The sequence below is a fragment of the Pelobates fuscus genome, chromosome 1, assembly GCF_036172605.1.
Source record: "Pelobates fuscus isolate aPelFus1 chromosome 1, aPelFus1.pri, whole genome shotgun sequence".
Taxonomy (NCBI): Eukaryota; Metazoa; Chordata; class Amphibia; order Anura; family Pelobatidae; genus Pelobates; species Pelobates fuscus.
The window spans coordinates 299,764,008-299,783,558 of record NC_086317.1 but is presented as its reverse complement, the minus strand read 5'-3'; the positions used below and the strand labels follow the sequence as shown (position 1 = coordinate 299,783,558).

At 38.4% G+C, this 19,551-nt stretch overlaps 1 protein-coding gene across 2 annotated transcripts in view; it reads right to left on the bottom strand.

Moving 5' to 3' along the window:
* DMD (dystrophin) overlaps positions 1-19,551 on the bottom strand; it is a 2,317,639-nt gene that overhangs the window by 538,018 nt on the left and 1,760,070 nt on the right. For both annotated transcript variants that reach the window (XM_063457949.1, XM_063457957.1), the window contains 2 exons: positions 17,178-17,350; positions 10,143-10,299 (listed from right to left, as the gene is read on the bottom strand). In XM_063457949.1, coding sequence (XP_063314019.1) covers positions 10,143-10,299; positions 17,178-17,350 — 330 coding nt within the window. The remainder of the gene's footprint in view (positions 1-10,142; positions 10,300-17,177; positions 17,351-19,551) is intronic.

Genomic DNA, 19,551 nt, shown 5'->3' with positions numbered 1-19,551 from the left:
AGGCACCAAAACAACTTAATATAAATTAAGTTGTTATGTTGTCAGGAGGCCCCCAGAGGCACTCTTACCTCAAGGGGTGGTTTAATCCCAAATTTTTCTCCAGCAGCGATGATCACCCTCCCAGCCCCCCTCCCAGCGGCATCCGCCATCCGCATTTTCAGGGTGCCGCGGATTGGCTGAGAGGTACATTTCTTTCCAAACCAGTTTTGTGAATGGGGAGTCACTAGCCCCTAGCGACACTCCACAGTTCCTGAATCTGATAATCCAGAAGCTGGATGTCGCCAGGGGGGAGTGGACATCACTGCTGGAGTCAACCTTGGGTTTGAACCTACGGTGGCCTCATGGCACCATAGCAACTTCATGTAAATGCCTGGAGTGTCCCTTTAAGTTAATGGGGAAATAAATACACTAGAACAAATACAGAAAAATTACCAAAAATCTTTTTCATGAAAACTTCCCCTCGATTTCTGGATTTCACCTTTACAAAGTGTAAACATATAGTCAAGGAAACCTTTTTGAAACGTACTTTTTTTAATAATTATTTTCAAGTTTCCTCTTGAACCATCTTGAGCTCAGGGTATCAAATCTGTTCTTAGACTGTTCTTCAGAATCTATTTATAAATTGTGCTTTCCAAATACAAATTGCTTTGTATTTGCATGTGGAAAATTTGAAAAATATATATATTTCCCTAAATGTTTCAACACAAGCATTTTTCATGAACATGTTTTTAATATTTATTTTTCAACCTGTTCAGTTTTCCAGAGTCAATAACTATGATGAACCTCTTGTGCTGTACTAAGCATATTTGCCAGATGCTGAATATCTTTTTTAAAGTCTTTTGTAACACAAACGATCAGTAAAAAAAATGTAATGGAAATTTTCAACAACGAAAAAGCTGTATACTCTTTTCCTAATCATATCAACAGTGCATCTATATACCTTCCAGGTATCATGAGGTGTGATGGTGTAATACTTTCATATACAGAATGTAATAGTGCAGCCAAGAATCCATCTTGATTGTATAAAAGATTAAGACTAGAAATATATATTTTAACGTTGCCAGTAGACCAGTAGCACTTCTGTTGTACTATGCAAGGGCAGTGACCTGGCCCTGTTGAGGTGCTGCTGAGTAATATTTTTAATGCAATGTATAGCAGCACTCCTCAACTTTTTCTCACCCAAGGCACACCAAAGCTCTTCCTAGAATTCCCCGGCTCACCACAACCAAATATATATTAAAACAAGGAGTAATAAAGTGCGCACAGAAAACTTTCACTTTGCCTCACAGAACATGCCACAGTCAGTTTGCCCATTAAACATATGCCAATCCAGGTGCCCATTAATAAATAACAGTAGGTTTTCCAATTTATAATTTCCACAATGTGCCCATTTAGAAGTACCACAGTAAGTTTGCCCATTAATAAATATCAGTCATTGTGCCCATTATTAAATACCAAACTGATGCACAGACAAACACAGTGACATACAGTGCATTTCTGAGTATTTCTGAGTATGTCTGGCATTGTTTATCTGTGTATGTGCCTGAGAATGTATGTCTGACAGTGAGTATCATTGTACGTCTCTATGAGCATGTGTATGTTTGTGTCTGGGGCCGTATGAGTGTGGGGTAGCTGCTCGCAGTGTGTTGTGTACGGGGGGCTGCCTATGGCCATTATGACTGTGTATGATGACTGTTTTCAGGCGGTGACTGTGACAGTGTGAGTAAATGCAGAGTGAGTGAAACAGCATGAGATGGGTGAATGAGATGGGGTATGGGCGTGAGTGTGACAGGCAGGGCAGGCCTTACGCCTTTTGGCGCCCTGTGCGAAAACTTCTCTCAGCTCCCCTCCCTGGTCACACCCTTTTCCTGGCCCTGTTAAAGGGTAAGGGAATTGCAATATCTAGGCCAATAGATCTGATCGGAAAATAGTTAAGTTGGAGAGGTTTTCCAGTTTAGCTGATTTGCCATAGGTTACTCCTTACTATGCCAATAAAGTAGCTTCAATGTTTGTGTAATGCTCCTCATCCACTTGTGCATTTTTTCTGACCCTACTTGTATGTCTCTCATAATCCCCATTTTTCACCTTGTGTGTCTCTTATTTCCTTTTACCGTCTTGTCTCTTAGCGCACTGTTACTTCTTGTGTGTCTCTTAATCCCACTTAAATCTTGTATGTCTTAACCCCAGGGACGTTTTAGCCGCGAGGCTAACAAGGCATTTGCCTTGGGCGGCATTTTCCAGGGGGCGGCAAAAAAAGCCGCCCCCAAATGCCCAGAGCAAGTGTCTTGTTAGCCTTGCGGCTAACTGACCTGCTGGACTGGCTGCTGGGCGGGCGGCTGGTGAGGGAGCACTTCCTATGAGCTGTCTGCTCAGCTCCCTCGCGCGCCGCAAAGTGAGGCTGGGAGCCGAAATATGACGTCATATTCCGGCTCCCAGCCTCACTCTGCGGTGCGCGAGGGAGCTGAGCAGACAGCTCAGAGGAAGTGCTCCCTCGCCAGCCGCCCGCCCAGCAGTGCACAGCAGCCTGCATGCCCGGCCGGCAGCCACTGGACCACCAGGGAGAAAGAGACCCCCCCAGCATTCCCAAAGGTAAGGAGGCTGGGGGGGGAGGTTAAATAAAAAAATATATATATATATGTTAATGTTAGTGTGTGTGTGTCTGACTGTGTGTGTGTCTGACTGTGTGTGTGTGTTTGCCTGTTAGTGTGAGTGTGTGTGTCTGCTAGTGAGTGTGTGTGTGTGTGTGTGTGTGTGTGTGCCTGTTAGTGTGTGTGTGTCTGACTGTGTCTGTGTGTGTGTGTGTGTCTGTTAGTGTGTGTGTGTGTGTGTGACTGTGTGTGTGTTTGCCTGTTAGTGTGAGTGTGTTTCTGTTAGCTAGTGTATGAGTATCTGTCAGTGAATGTGTGTGTGTGTATTTAGAAGGCGGGACGGGGGAAGGGTTGGGTGGGGGTGCCTAGGGCAGCACAAAACCAGGATACACCACTGCTTAACCCTATTCGCCCCCCCCCCCCATATAACTACACATTCACATGCATAAATGCCTATACATGCAATCACAGACATATATGGACATAACCACAGTCACATGCAAAGACAAACAAGAACAGTTACATATATAGACACAAAACAAACACAGTCATACTGTACACATCAATATCAAATAAACTGCACTCCAATCACAGAAACACCTGTAAACCTGTAAGGAACATTTTTTTTGAAGGATCTATAAAGCAAAAAGAATGCCGTGCTCCAAACTATGGAGGCCGCCACATCTCCAGACAAAAGTACACAAAAGAAAGTCCAGGCACTCAATGTTCTAAATTTTGATATCCTTTCTAATGGAATATTGCCTATGGAATGTTGTGTTATACTCCATGGATTGATAAGGTAACAGATTGTGACTGAAACATTGTGTTATGTTCCTTTGAAAAGGCTGTCAAGATTTAAAACGCTCATTGCCTTGGTATTCTTGTTTCGTGAACTACACCCTGAACACGGACACAAACACACGTACAGTAATCACACACTTATGTATACAGTGCATACCCAGATAGTCAAATACACACATATTCACACATACACACAGTCATATGCATACCATATCAATCACACATTTACACTGTATAAGTAATAACAGTCACCCATAGTCACATACACACAGTTTTTACAGTCATGTACACCGGGGCAACTCTAGACTGTTTTCTCTACAAACTAATTTGTATAAACTGTGTATTTTTTAATTCAAAGTTTCTATGTAAAATATTTTCCTTATTTCAATTTGCTGTATATGTATTGTGATGTATGCACCCACTTTATAAAATACATTAGTGTGCTTAACCATTAATACACATACAAATCCACAGATCACATCTCACATATACATAGATACACACATTCACATACAGATACAGACACATGTCATCACATACATTGGCACACATACATACATACAAGGTTATTTACCAAAATTAGGATTGTCAGAAATTTTAAGCGAATTTCATATTTGGCGCCAAAATGGCTGAATTCGAAGCATAGCTGACTTTGAAATTCACTTTCCTGACAATTGTCATTTTAGTGAAGAAGCTTGTCAGATATGAACTAAGACACCATCACAATCATCACACAGGCACACAGAAAAACATCATCCTGTACACTGACACATCAGAAAACGCAGTCACAGATATACACCCATAAACACTGTTAGATACATTCATAGACACAAAAAAGCATAGTCACGTATATTAAAAGACACACAAAGTCACATTCACAGTCAGAAAATCACAAACACAGTCACATAAATACATAGGCTCACAATTGTGGGTTCAGGGTCCCACACATACTCAGACTGATTATATATAGCATGTTCATGGGTGACTTAATAGAAATGGGGTTCAGATGAGGGTATATGGCAGACAGGATAGGAAGGTAGTGTTACACCAGCATATAATAAAAATGGTGTTCAGATGAGGGTATATGGCAGACAGGATAGGAAGGTAGTGTTACACCAGCAGGCTAATGCTGATGTAACACCACCTATACTCAGCAGCTTCTTTCCCTGTCACAGAGTGGGGGAGTTTCTGTGGCTGGGAACTCAAGGCTGTGTTTCAATGCAGCCACTCAGTCTCCTACCTTGTCCCAAGCTGCCTCTGCTTACATGCAGTGCCCCTTCTCTCTGGTGCCCGATCACAAGTCTCCTCTGTCCCTGGTCTCCAGTGCTGGCCTCTGGTGGGCTGGAGGTGAATAGCAGGGAGTGCTGATCATAACTTCTCCCTCGAGGTTCTGGCGCTGTGTTGAGTCAGAGCGCAGGCTGGGAATCTCTGAGGCTGCCTCTGACTCACTAAACGAGCACCAGAACCGCGAGGGAGAAGTTATGATGATCTGGCTGCAGCTCCTGCTAGGTGCACCACTGGACCAGCAGGGAGTCATTTTTCATGTAAGAGGATGGACTCAGCTTGCGAGCTGTGTCGGGTGCCAGGGCGCCCCTTGTGTTATGGCGCCCTGTGCGACCACACAGCTCGCACAACCCAAAGGCCCGCCCTGGTGACAGGGTTGGAGGTGTTGAGTGAGACATGGGCGGAGAAGTGAACATGACAGGGCGAGGGGAGGGAAGTGTCACAGGATTAGGGTTAATATGACAGGGTGGTGTGGAATGTATTGAGTAACTTTTCAAAACGTAATTAAAATTGGAGGTTTTAAATAATGTGAGGGGTTGGATGAGAGGGGTGTGCAGCCAGGGAGTGGCACACATGGCACCCATGGGCTTAAGGCTAGCCTAACAGTTTGTTTGATTTAGAATTTCTTATCTCCTGAAATGTTAATAGCCTGCTAGAATCGCATTTGTGTGTGATTGTAATTCAAATAGCAGAGCAGGAGATTTAAACTTTAGGAACACTATAGTCACCTAAATTACTTTAGCTAAATAAAGCAGTTTTAGTGTATAGATCATTCCCCTGCAATTTCACTGCTCAATTCACTGTCATTTAGGAGTTAAATCACTTTGTTTCTGTTTATGCAGCCCAAGCCACACCTCCCCTGGCTATGATTGACAGAGCCTGCATGAAAAAAAAAACTGGTTTCACTTTCAAACAGATGTAATTTACCTTAAATAATTGTATCTCAGTCTCTAAATTGAACTTTAATCACATACAGGAGGCTCTTGCAGGGTCTAGCAAGCTATTAACATAGCAGGGGATAAGAAAATCTTAATTAAACAGAACTTGCAATAAAGAAAGCCTAAATAGGGCTCTCTTTACAGGAAGTGTTTATGGAAGGCTGTGCAAGTCACATGCAGGGAGGTGTGACTAGGGTTCATAAACAAAGGGACTTAACTCCTAAATGGCAGAGGATTGAGCAGTTAGGCTGCAGGGGCATGTTTATTCACCAAAACTGCTTCATTAAGCTAAAGTTGTTCAGGTGACTATAGTGTCCATTTAAAGCAAACACACTGTGCCCTAACACCTAATAGTAAATAAAACCATTATTTCATGTTGGTTGTGTGAGTCACAGGCAGGGAAGGCATGAATAGGGATACATAAACAGAAAAATTAATTGAACTCCTGAATGACAGAGAATTGACACTCCAGGGTCATGATCTGTACACCAAAACTGCTACATTACACAAAGCTAGTTTTGGTGCTTTTATCAACTTTTTTTTTCGATATTACGCATATAAGTTTTGTACCTCTCCAGACATATCCTTGTTCTCAGGGGACAGACATTTATAAGCTTTCTTTGATCAGAAGATCTACCAGTTACAGTCATTCAAGATTTAAATGGTTGAAATTCCCATATGCATTCTTGAGATGATAGGTGCTTGAATATGATATCCCGGTTCCTGAATCTGCACTTTAATACCTTGGTAATCAGTATTTCTGACCAAATAACTTGAAGGACCACTATAGTGCCAGGAAACCATACTCGTTTTCCTGGCACTATAGTTCCCTGAGGGTGCCACCACCCTCAGGGACCCCCTCCCGCCGGGCTCTGGGGAGAGTAAAGGGTTAAAACTTACCTTTATTCCAGCGACCTGGCTGGGAGCTCTCCTCCTCCTCTCCGCTTCCGATCCTCCTTTTCGGCTGAATGCGCATACGCGGCAAGAGCTGCGCGCGCATTCAGTCGGTCTCATAGGAAAGCATACAATGCTTTCCTATGGACGCTTGCGTGTTCTCACTGTGATTTTCACAGTGAGAATCACGCAAGCGCCTCTAGCGGCTGTCAGTGAGACAGCCACTAGAGGATTTGGAGGCTGGATTAACCCTATTATAAACATAGCAGTTTCTCTGAAACTGCTATGTTTATAAAAAAAAAAAAAAGGGTTAATCCTAAAGGGACCTGGCACCCAGACCACTTCATTAAGCTGAAGTGGTCTGGGTGCCTAGAGTGGTCCTTTAATTATAACTGAACCATAGAGCAAAGGCAATCCAGGAGACACACAGAAAATGTATGTATTAAATAATGTTTTATTTTAAATGATTTGAAAAAGTGAAGATGGTTTTCAGTTGATTTCTCTGTACATCAAATACAATGTATGCATTTGATATTGAATACGGAATACCATCTGTGCAGTTACTGTGTTTATTTTATATACTTCCATAGATTGTCCAAAATCATTCCTTAAGCATTGTTGTGACAACAAAAGATCAGTTTGTGGTTTTGGGAAGTTTTAAAAATAAAAGGACTTAATTAGGAAATACAGGGAAATGTACGTATTGATACATACCTTATTTATTTTAATTTTATGATTTTTTAAATTGGATTTTCAGTACAGTACAAGAAGCGACCACGCAGGATGAGAAGATATCTGCTTTGGAGTTTATTAACATTCCAAGAAATAATGCGGAATGCTCTCTAATATGTATGCTATTGTTAACAAAGTGGGTTCCATTGGTTCATACCTTAATAAATCTACCAGTACGTAGCTCTTTGAGATCTTGTGCGCAACCTGAGCTTCCTCTATGTTATAGCAACTATCACCGCTTGTCTCGCTGAATTAGCGAGGATTTTTTAATTGCTCCCTAGTGCCAACTACAGTTCATAGATGGGTATTACAAGAATGTTTTCACAGATAAAGCTGAACTGATGCATGTGGCATATTCCTAAAAGACACTTCCCCGGTGAAAGCCTCATCAAGAAACAGCATTGCATGTTAATTTTTACATAATAAAAGGATTATTTGATAACGATGCTACATTTTAAAAATTGTTACATTCTTGAACATGATCCTTTCAACTGATAGTCTCAAATTGCACCTTAAAACGCTTTAATGATTAAGAAGATAAAGCAAGCCAAGATCCCTGTGTCTTTTACCTAGTTTGCAGACATATTGACTACTTCTTCAGACAAACAAGCTAAAATTGCAGAAGGTGCAAGGAAGGGATTTTATTTTGTGACCTATAACAGGTATTTAGTATAATTTTACAGGGGAAATGCATTTGAAATCCCTACAATTCCTCTTCTAGGAGTTACAAGCAATTTGAAGTGAACCTATAATCAGTATAAATCCTATCCAAAATCTATTTCACTTTCAAGTGAGAGAGTGCCAATCATTTTGTTCTGGCCTTTACTCCCAACAAAAGAAATAACTAGAGATAATGGCAGAAAGATCTGCAGAGGACTGAGCTTCTGCTCTGAGCAACGACGTGTTGTTTCATTCTGAAGACTGAATCAGAGCACCAATATCCTAGGACAGCTCCTTAAACTAACAGGAGGGATTTGACGTGAAAAAAGAAAAAAAAAAATAGACAGCCATCGTTTTCCAGAAATCACTCAGTGATCTTCTTTTGCTTGTCATGAAGACGAAAGTAGTGTATTACGGGAGATTTCAAGCTATTTACTGAACATTGAGAAAAAAAAAAAATCATCATGGATGTAAGTTGAAATCGGGTGAAAAAGGAGTTGTGTTGCTCCTTTTCTTAGATCAAAAATGACATCAAATAATGATCACACAGTGGGAGAACTAAACAAAAAATATAAGCCAGTAAGAGCCCCAGGGGACTCAAAGTGTCAACAAGGTAGGATGTTAGAAGAATTATAGACATGTACAGTTTATGAATCTAAAGACCTGCTTTGGTTGAAGGCGAATTACATTTAAACATGTTCTGTTGACTGATCCCTTAACTCAAGTGTTATGATGCTGACAATTACAAGCCACATTAAAATCTATTGGTACAAGGTTATTTTATTGGTATTGACGTATTAAAGGACAACAGTTATTCAGGCTAATACATTTTACCATATTCATTTGTCTAGCTTTTATTTCACTTCTTTTGTATTGCAAACATAAATCATCTAAAAAAATCTAAATGGCATAATTCAACCTTCAAAACTTCTCTTGGCTTCTATCTCTGTCCTGACTTAAAAGGTTTAATGTTCATATGACTGACAGCATAAGATAGATGATCTTATTAAACAACACTAAGATTTATTCAAATATTGTATAGGGTTTATGTTTGCTACAATCTCATTCACCTGTCACTACGTATTATATGTGAATTCCCTTTCAATAAAAATATATAGCAAACCTTTAAAACATTTGGCTACTTCAAACTGACACTTAAAGACTATGATTTATGATTTACTTAATACAGGCTATATATAGCATGAAGCCTATTTTCATCTTTTATGGAAAATTTGAAGTTTTTGATCAGTTCTATGTGTAAGAAGACATGGATATTTGATGCTCTGGGACAACAGAAAGCATTTGCAGTGGAGTTTGCCAATCTGTACAGTATATATATATATATATGCACACATTCATCTATGATGTTTATCCACTAGTGAAATAATGAAGCCTTTACATATTATCTATAAGACATGGTCTTCATTGTGATGGGATATATTTAAACAGGCACTTCATGAAGCCCTTTATAAATAGATCAATCTCTGTAGGTATGCTCAGTAATGCACAGGTTGACTGACACTTTGCAATATGGCACCTCTAATCTTTAGACAGCATTTTGCCAGAGATTAATAGGAGTAAGGTTTCCAGTTGGCAGCTTCTATTTGCCGACACACAATCTACTTCTACCCCTCACAAAACATACAATTTCCCCACATAATACTCTATCTTCACACACACAGCCACGCCACATACAAGGAACACACAGCCTTCCCACAAACACACCACACAGGCTCCCAATATACACACCACTACAAGTAGCACACATTAGCATATACACAGAACCCCTGCATGCAACCTTTAACACACTTAGACTGCGGATAGACAAAGGAAAACACTACTTGGGATGAAAACAACATTGGTGAAAGAGAGACTGGTAGAGGAGTCAGAGACTTAGATATATGCAACATGAGATGGACAGAAAGACAAACAAAAAATAAAGAATTGGAAATAAGGAATGGTGATTGGCAGTCAGAGAAATTAGAATGGCAAGATGGAAAAAAATACAAGGATTTTGAACGGATGAGGGAGATGGAAACTGGATTTTTGCCATGGGCAGTAAAAATCATTGCACCGGTGTCTTGGGAGGTATTAGGATTTTTTGTCAGACTTGGAGGAGTACATCTATAGAAAATGATGAGTTTCAGGCGATATATTACTCTTTGCTTTTTATCAAGTTGTACTTTGTATTAAGAGGTTTTCTTCACTTAGCAGATAATATATGCAAATAATCGAAACAGCCTACCCGATGTTTCTCGATCTGACTTTGTACTTTGGGAACATCCCCACCGACGGGTGCCTGCTGCTTGAGCTCCTCATTCTTCAGTTGCAGCCATGCCAGAAGTTCTTGCAGAGAAATGTGAAATCGCTTCCAGTGTTCTGTGCTGGCTTCTAAATGAGACCTGTAAAACATTATGTATCACATAATTGTCAGGGGGAGAAAGATCATGGCAAATGTACAACTAATTGAATACTGATAACAGTCAATTTTAGATGAGAAATAATAATTTATGTATGAACAGCTCTTTGATGAGGATTTATTGCTGATGGATAGAAGCAGATTTAGAAGCTATGTTTCTTTGCTGATGACTATTTTGCAGCAATTAGTAGACATCATCCAATTAATAAGAACACAACACAGAACATTATATATGGATAAATTGGCTGCCACTAGTAAATTCATGATTAAAACAGTTCTATGGAAATACTATACTTTAAGAAGTGGAATTTTAAAGTAGAATGTTTAGAGACATTTAAAAATGTGAAGTACAACATTTGTGAAAGTTGGAAAATGTGATTCAGAATCTTCACAGTCATAAACAAACTTTTCTATTAAGAATTTCAAGAATAAATAAAGGCCCACTAAAGGCAACCAGATCCCCCTAGCCACTAGAAGCACTTTCACCGAGAGAACAGCTAATCTCGGTTCTCCTGGTGAACTTATACTTGAGTGGAGAAGAGCAGCACTGGCCATGCTTGCACTTTTTTTTGATTGGATGAAGTATCGGTGTGATGTCGTGGGAGGTGTATGGAGTGGCTGCAAGGACTTGATAGTGGCCCTGGAACAAAGCTGAGCAAAACCCTTTTTTCTGTGCTTTCTTTAGATTTGGGGACAACGAGCTTGAACTGCATGCAGAGGAAAACACTACAGCATACAGATTTGTATTCCTAACACTATAGTGTTCTTTTAGACACAACTTAACTATAATAAATACTTTTTGGCAATCCCCTAGCCCTAAAATTAAATGACACCTCACTACAACATTAAAATACACATAAAACTTCTAAAAAATTATGTTTAGAGAACTATATATTATTCATCCTTCTCACACGCAAAATGTTATAAGTACTTTAAGTTTATCCATTGATTTATGAAAAAAGCAGAGGTACTAGGAATATACATATTTTACATACAGAGCTTAAGAATATCTGCATTATCTTCAACTCACTTTTATACCCAGTGGTCTAACAGGATGAATGTGAAAACTGTGATACTGCTAGGAATGATCTCTGTTCCCTATTTCTTTTGGACAGAAGGCACCAGGATAACATATGAAATCTAGACCACTAGGGATTGAATTTGACACTCCATCTAGCCATCCCTCATGGTCATGGATGTAATGTCAAAGTAATTGAAGTTAAATACACTTTTCCTTATGCCACTCTCCATTTTTTAAGCTAAAGATAGTAGGAGGTAAAAGTCACATCCACTGAATCTGACATGTTACTTACTTACACCTATGAAAACCACCATTCTCAGAATTCTTTGTTTTTATTTTTGACCATAGTATGTAATTCGGTAAAAAAACAAACTATCTGCTGTTAACACCCTAAGGCTGAAAATGGACTAGACATTTCTAAGAGAGAAAAAATAGATGCAATCATTTTGGATGACTAATAAATGGTGTGTTATTCCATCAGTGAGTACAGCTTTATCTTGCACATGTCTGATCCAATTTAAAACAATCATATCTTTGACTTTTCATTTGCACGTAACAACATAAGAGTCCACATACTAATAAAACATAACATCACACATCAAGTAATACATATTATATAACGAACAATTCTGGGACACTGGGGACACTTCATGTTAAACTTATGATTTTAAAAGTAGTGCAGGGAATTCAACTCAACATTACAATAGTGTCATTTTATTGATCTTGCTTGGATTTAGTCTTCTACGTTTGATACGTAAGATTATAAGGATACATATGTCAGTTTTGTTATTCAGGAAAACAAAAGAAAGAAAACCAAGAGTACTTTGTAGGAGGATACATAAAAATAATCAGAGAGACTCCGGGATTCATTCACAAAATGTAGTTGAAAATATCCACTTGGACTTTTTTTTGCCCAAATAATGTATTATTATTTATTTAGTGAATAAATCTTGTAAATCTTGTAAATATAACACATATCGGAGGAAAATGCATTAAAGCAAGTCTGATATGCTATTAGTAGTAAAACGACTGAATAAATAAACATTTGGTAGGGGTACATGCTGTACTTTCTCTGATACAATAAAGACCTATTAAGAAACTTAGCAAGTAGGGCCTTAAGACGTGTGACATTTGAAGACAGATGTGGAATATTATCATATTTTTCATATGCTGCATTATAGAATTTGAATACAAACACAGAGGGTACAAACACTTAACTGACAACCACAATTTTGTTATTGGATTTCTCCAAAGAAGGGTTTATCAAGTGAAGGCACTCAAAGCAGGTCGTCATTATAACTTATACCTCATTTTGTGGTCCATTCTTTCTATCTTTTAACAACAGGATTTATTATATGCACTGCTACAAACATACACAGAATCTAAACTGGCACGGAAATACCTTATATACAAGTTAATATCCAATGCCATTCATATGTGAATATCATTGAATCGATGTTCATGTTTTATATCAGTTTAATCGCTGCTTGTGTCTCGCATGTGTAAAGAAACAAAAAAAGAATTTGTGGACATGGACCATCTCTACTGAAGAATACTTGTGAAGTTAGGTAGTAACGTACATTTAAGTTAGCTAATGTTATAGAAAGAAACAATAAGGATATATATTACATAGTGATTTAGCAATATAGCCTGATAAAAGGGTTCAAGATCATTAAGTTCAGCCTTTCCGACATCTGTATTACTGCTATTGATTAAAAGGAAGGGAAAAATGAGTTTCAAGTGACTTCAGTTTTTCTACAAATTGGGGAAAAAAATCCTTCTTGTCTCCAAATGAGCAGTCAGATGTATATATTATTATTTAAGTTGTTACCGCATATATTCATTATTCTATCTCTGATTGTTCTATTTTTACGAACATATTTCCAATCATATACTATGTTATTAAGAAGCTAGTAAGTTGGAACTTGACCAACAGCTAAGATGCACTGTCCTTTCCTATGGTATAAGCCAGAGGTGACCTAAAGGTAGATATTGTAGAATCATTTGAGTAATTGCAGTTCTAGTTCATATATCTTTTAGGCATCCCGCTATAAACTGTGCATGAGTTTGTGACACCTAGACTAAAATATATTAGAGATTTGGCTGTATGTTACCTTATGAAGAATAGCCAAAGGAGTTCTGCTTTTGGTATAAACAATTATTTTGAAGTAGTATATAGTAGTCATTTATGTTTGGTATCATAATTACTTTCTAATGCAAAAGATTCAATCTCATGTTGGTGAAAAAAGAGAGAAATCAGCCTGCTTTTTCTGTGTACATTTTCAAATTTACATATAAATTATGGAATTTACATCCTCCTGCATTTTTCTATGTCCATTTACAAATTTGCATAAATATTATGAAATTTACAAGTGCAGAGGCCACCCAGGAAAATCCTTCTGAATATGTTACAATATCAAATTAGACTTTCGTTGGCTCTGTCACCCGTCCTTTGAATGCCGGTTCTGTGCATTCCCTGCTTTGCTCATTTTCTTTACTACACATCTCTTTTTTTTTTTTTTAACTATAATGCCTTATTTATAGCCAAGAAATCCCTTTCTTATTTTTTTTATTTTATCAAATGCATCAAATTGCATGAAACGAAAAACCATGTCACGTCTTTTTCTGCGTTAAGTAGGGTTCTGGAAATGCTTGGTAACAAGTTCCTATCTTCAATCTCTCATAATAACATAGTAAGTGTAAGGGAGAAACTGAGGTTGCAAAAAAGACTTGAGTCCGTCAAACTTAACGATCCATATACCCCTTGTGTGATAGTTGATTTATAGCACACACAAAAAATGACAGTATTTACAATATTCCTTCAACTGGGAAAAATATTCCTTCTTGACTCTGGCAATCACTCCTCTCCTGGGCTCAGCATTCTCTTTAAGAATATCTACGCTCATGCTGCAGTCCATGATTTGATAAAAATGGATACCGCACTCTATTACATATGACAATTTAAAAATTTTAAACAATGCAAAACTATAACGGCATATGCTCTAACAACAGTATAATTCCAAATGGGTTCTATTAAATTCTCAGATAAAACAGCTGAGAATTGCACTCTGCATACTGAGTAAAGATATTTATATCATAAATAATTGATCACTATATTTTGGTTAATCAGGAAATCTTGGATGCATTACATTGTAGCCATGACACAATAATAAAATAAAAGTCCATGAAGCCAAAGAGTTTAGTGATGTCCACAGGTGTTCTTTTAATGCAACATCTCCAGACAGTCTCACCCAGCTATATACCCACAATTTCGCTCCGCTCTTACGCACTCTAAAAAGGGATATGCTACAGTGGTCTAGCCTGTGTGTCTCATGGTTTGGCAGAATGAACGCCATCAAGATGAACCTCCTCCCTCGACTACTCTATTTATTCCAAACAATACCAATTTGCCTGCCCACGTTCTTTTCCAACAAGTAGACGCTGACATCTGGCGGTGTATCTGGCGAAACCAATCATCTCGGATAAGAAAAACACTGCTACACAGGCCGAAGGCACAGGGAGGGGTGGGACTCCCTTCGGTCCGGAATTACCATAGAGCCACACATGTACAGCGCATAGTGGAATGGCATGTGTCCAGGACATCCAAGACCTGGATACACATGGAAAGAGCCCAGATGGAAGGGGCGCTCCCGGCTTTAATATGGAGATACGAACCTATCAGAGACACAATAGCACAGCACCATCAGTTCATAGGTGCGACCCTGAAAATCTGGTGCTCGATAAGGACGAAACTCACGCTCACCACTGTGCCGGGGCCTCTGACCCCAGTGGCGCACAACCTGGAGGTGGCGGGAGGCCTAGCACACGCAGACCTCCTCCCGTTCGGCGACACAGACTGGTTTTACATGCACCAGTGGTGCTCAAAGGAGGAGCTCAAACAATTACCAGACCTGATGGGGGACAGGACCCCGACACCCTTAGATAGGTTACGCTACTTCCAAGTCAAGTCATACTATAAAGCACAAAACGGGAAACATCTCTTCCACAGACCCCTGACAGAGTTTGAGGGACTGTGCACAAATAGGACATGTCCCCCTAGGGGGATCTCACTCCTATATGCCCTGCTAACAGCGGCAACCCCACTGGAACTGGCAAAACACGCTGCTCACTGGGAGAAAGCCACGGGAATCACGCTCACTGACCTAGACTGGGCGAAAATATACATACTGACGCATCAAAGTTCCATATGCTCTAAAATGCAGGAACTAAACTACAAACTGCTCACCGGATGGTACCGGATCCCAGACAGGCTACACCACATGCTACCTGATGTCCCGGATACATGCTGGAGATGCGGGGGGCGGCCAGTACAGCTCTACACATCTGGTGGTCCTGTAATAAGATCACCCCATTCTGGTGGGAAGTCCACAAGACGATACAAGAGGTTACGGACAGCGACCTTCCTTTCCAGCCACTCCAGATGCTGCCCCACCATACCCCGATGCCTATCTCACAATTTAAATCCTCCTTAACCAAGCACCTCCTCAACGCAGCCAAGCGTATGATCCCGGTTCGATGGCGGTCTCCCCAGGTGCCTACCATCCAGCAGTGGATGGACAAAGTGGAAGAGATACACGAGATGGAAAGGCTAGAGATCTACTTTTTCAGTGAACTGAGAGGTCCACCTGCTCACATCAGACCACTTCATATTCAGAACTCCATTATTTTATTACTGATATCTTTGATAATATTAGTAGTAGTTGTGACACGCATATCTTACGTAGACTTGGCAGATCATTGGATGAAGCTATATGATCAGGATTATAAAAATATGAGTGGTTGTACCACTCACAACGCTATATGGTGCATTTATTAACGTATCTGTGTTATGGAATGATCCCTAACATGTGCCTCACATTTAACTTCCCTCTCTACATACCCTCTCTTTACCATGGGAGGAATAGAGATTTGGGACCAACTTGTACAAGGTCTTTCCTGCTTTCTTGTATGACCATACTTTACTGCAGATGGTTGATGATGGACAATGAAACCTATATATGTGTCAAATGTATGGAAGTCCTCACTGCTGCATGGGTTATTTGGAGAGGTGAAAAAAAATTGCTGAAAAGTTTAGAATTCATGATATGGTTTTTGAGGATAATTTACAGCTCTGTGTGGTTAATTCTCTAAAAATCATACTCCATTGAAATCAGAATTGCCAAATTGTACTTAATAAAGAAATAAAACAAGGGAAAAGGGGCAGAGCAGAACGGCGTGAACCCTGGTGACGCGTAGAACAAAAAAAAACAAATTAGATGCCCCACCTAGTGGTAACCAACTGAGGTACTCATGTCACAAGATTAGAGGGACTAAGAAATACTGTGATAGCTGTAATTGTCTGCAATTTATATTTACTGCTCCACACATTCATTTGTGGTACTTTCTTTCTGCTCACACAGCTATCTCAGTAGTATATATAGCTATTATTGTATATACCCTTTCTTTTTAGTGTTCATGTTTTTTGAGTCTTTTGTTCTATATATCATTGTTAATACTTTAGTTTACCAGGTGTGTATACAATTATTGAGAGTTTTTCTCTCTTCTCTCTATTTCCTTGTATTCCTATGTATTTTATATTATCTATTAAAGGTTAAGTATTATTTCTCAGTTGGTTACTACTAGGTTGGAGCATCTAGTTGTTTGTTTTCTTTGTTGTTGAAATATAGCAATATAGTATACCAAATGACTAGTTTTAGTAGAGAGCATAGCATGAAAAAAGCAATACAGTCTCAATATTTTATTTCTTTTTCTGACGCGACCAAAACTACATAAAACCGACAGAATACAAGTCTTATCTTTCCATTATATTTTCCCATTACCTGATATTAAGAGATTTTTTCCTGAGCTCTTTCCATCTGATATTCATGTTGTCAAGTCTTCTCTGCAACAGGACTCCATCCTCAGATCCCTCCAATGATTTAAGCATTTTTTGACCATTTTCATCCAAGGAATGAAATACTTCTGTATGTCCATCAATTTCACCTTGCAGTTCCTGTAACCAAAATAGAAACATAGTCTTGAATGTGAAGCATATAAAGTTAAAAAAAAACTATCTATTTTATGCAGCAAAGGAAAATATAAGGAAGCAAATAAAGCCTGTAAAAAGGTGATTAGATTGTTCAATCTCGAAAATGAGAAACTAGCCATAGAGTGCAAGACCAACTCCAAAAAGTTTTATTTAAATAAATACATTTAAAAAGAAGAAAAAAGTAAAAGTAAAAGTCTAGGTTCATGATAATCAGAGAGGGATGTGTGAGTAAATGAAGATCAGGAAAGGGCAAAAATGTGAAATATATATCTTTTTTTCATCTATATATCTATGTATCAAGGAGCAACTTTTAGCAAGACATATTCAAATTATAGCTGCAGAAATGTGAACAAAATTGTGATTGGATGACTCAAGGCAAGGTGATTTAGCAACCAAAGAAAGTTAATATAAGGAATTAAGTGTAGAAATTAACACTCTCTTTTTAATCTTCAGGATTCTTTTCTTTCAGGAGTCAGACCAGAGGATTGGAGAAAGAAAGATGTTATATACCCGAGAGCTTAACGTCTGTAAAAGTATTTGAAGGGTTATTAAGGGATAATAATTAGTCATTATTATCAGACCCTTATAACTAGCAAAAATCAACATGGTTTTATGAAAAATAGATCTCGTTAAACTAACCTAATTGCAGTTTATGAAGAAGTAAGTAAAAATATAGATCAAGATGCTGCAACGGATGTGATCTACTTGGATTTTGAAAAGTAATTTGATACTGTTCCACACAATAGGTTAGAGTCCCCCCTAAAGTAAATTTGTCTAGATGAAAATTCTTGTTCTTACAGAGAGTTGACATTAATAGTACATTTTCAATCTGGACACAAGTGGTAAGTGATGTCTTTTCTGGAACCACTTCTATTCAACATATTTATAAATGATCCTGAGATAGTCATTGAAAGTCATGTGTCAGTGTTTGCAGATGACACAAAACTAGGTAAGATAATACAATGTGAGCAGGATATTACTTCATTGAAAATGGTTTCAGTTTGATTATGAGACTGGGCAACCAAATGGCAGATTAAATTTAACATAGATAAATGCAAAGTTATGCATTTTGGGGTGAAGAATGCACAAGTAGCTTGCATCCTAAATTATAGTGAATTAGGAACAAAAACACATGAGTAGGATCTTGGAACTGTTGTATACATCAGCTGAATGCCAGTAAGGTATTTTGACGCATAAAAATAGGCATTAATTCTCAATTCTCTATAATTTTGCCTCTTTATAAATTAATGATCACTGAATATATTGTGCAATTTTCAGCACCTGTTCTAAAGAAGAATATTATGGCATTAGAAGAAGTGCAGAGGAGGGCAAGAAACGTAAGAAGACATGATTATTTTTGCTAGGAAGTAAGTTTAACAAATTTAAATCTGTTTGGTTTAGAAAAATGACACCTCAGAGGGGACATGATAGCATTATACAAATATATTTTGTTCCAATAAAAAACCTTTTCTGTAAATATATTTCTAAAGAGGACTGTACATAAAACATAAGGTCGCCCATTTAGACTGAAAGAAGGGAGATTTAGTCTAAGGTAAAGGAAAGAGTTCTTTATAGCAAGACAAATAAGAATGTTGAATTATCTGCCTGAAGATGGTTTTAACACAGTGTGTACAGATGTTTAAACAACAAATGGACGAATACTTGCAAAAAATGTAACAAAAATGTAACATTCAGTGTTTACATTTCCGATACTAACACTTTTAATATTTCTAACTGCTTAATGATCCAAGGAGAGATCTCACTGCCATACTGGGGTTGAAAAGGCTTTTTTCCCTAATTTGTTGAAAAATTGAGAAGCACTTCAAGCAGGAATTTTTGACTTCTTTTGGATCAACAGCAAAAAAATATGCGAGAAAGACTGAACAAGATGGGTGCAAGATTTTTTCAGCTTATGTAACTACAGATATATAACCAAGGCAGGGATGAAAGAAAAACATGGGGACGTCAATTTAACAGGTGATGTTACAGAATTGAATTAAATGCAGCATTTTAATATTGCATGCACAAGTTAACAAAAACACACAATAAAAAAAAACTGCTTTAGTTTTAAATGTCTGTGCTACTTCTCTGTTGCAAGTTAATATGGGTTAATATGGGTCTCTGTGTGTGTCAATGTGTTTGTGTGGATTACTGTATGTGTCAGT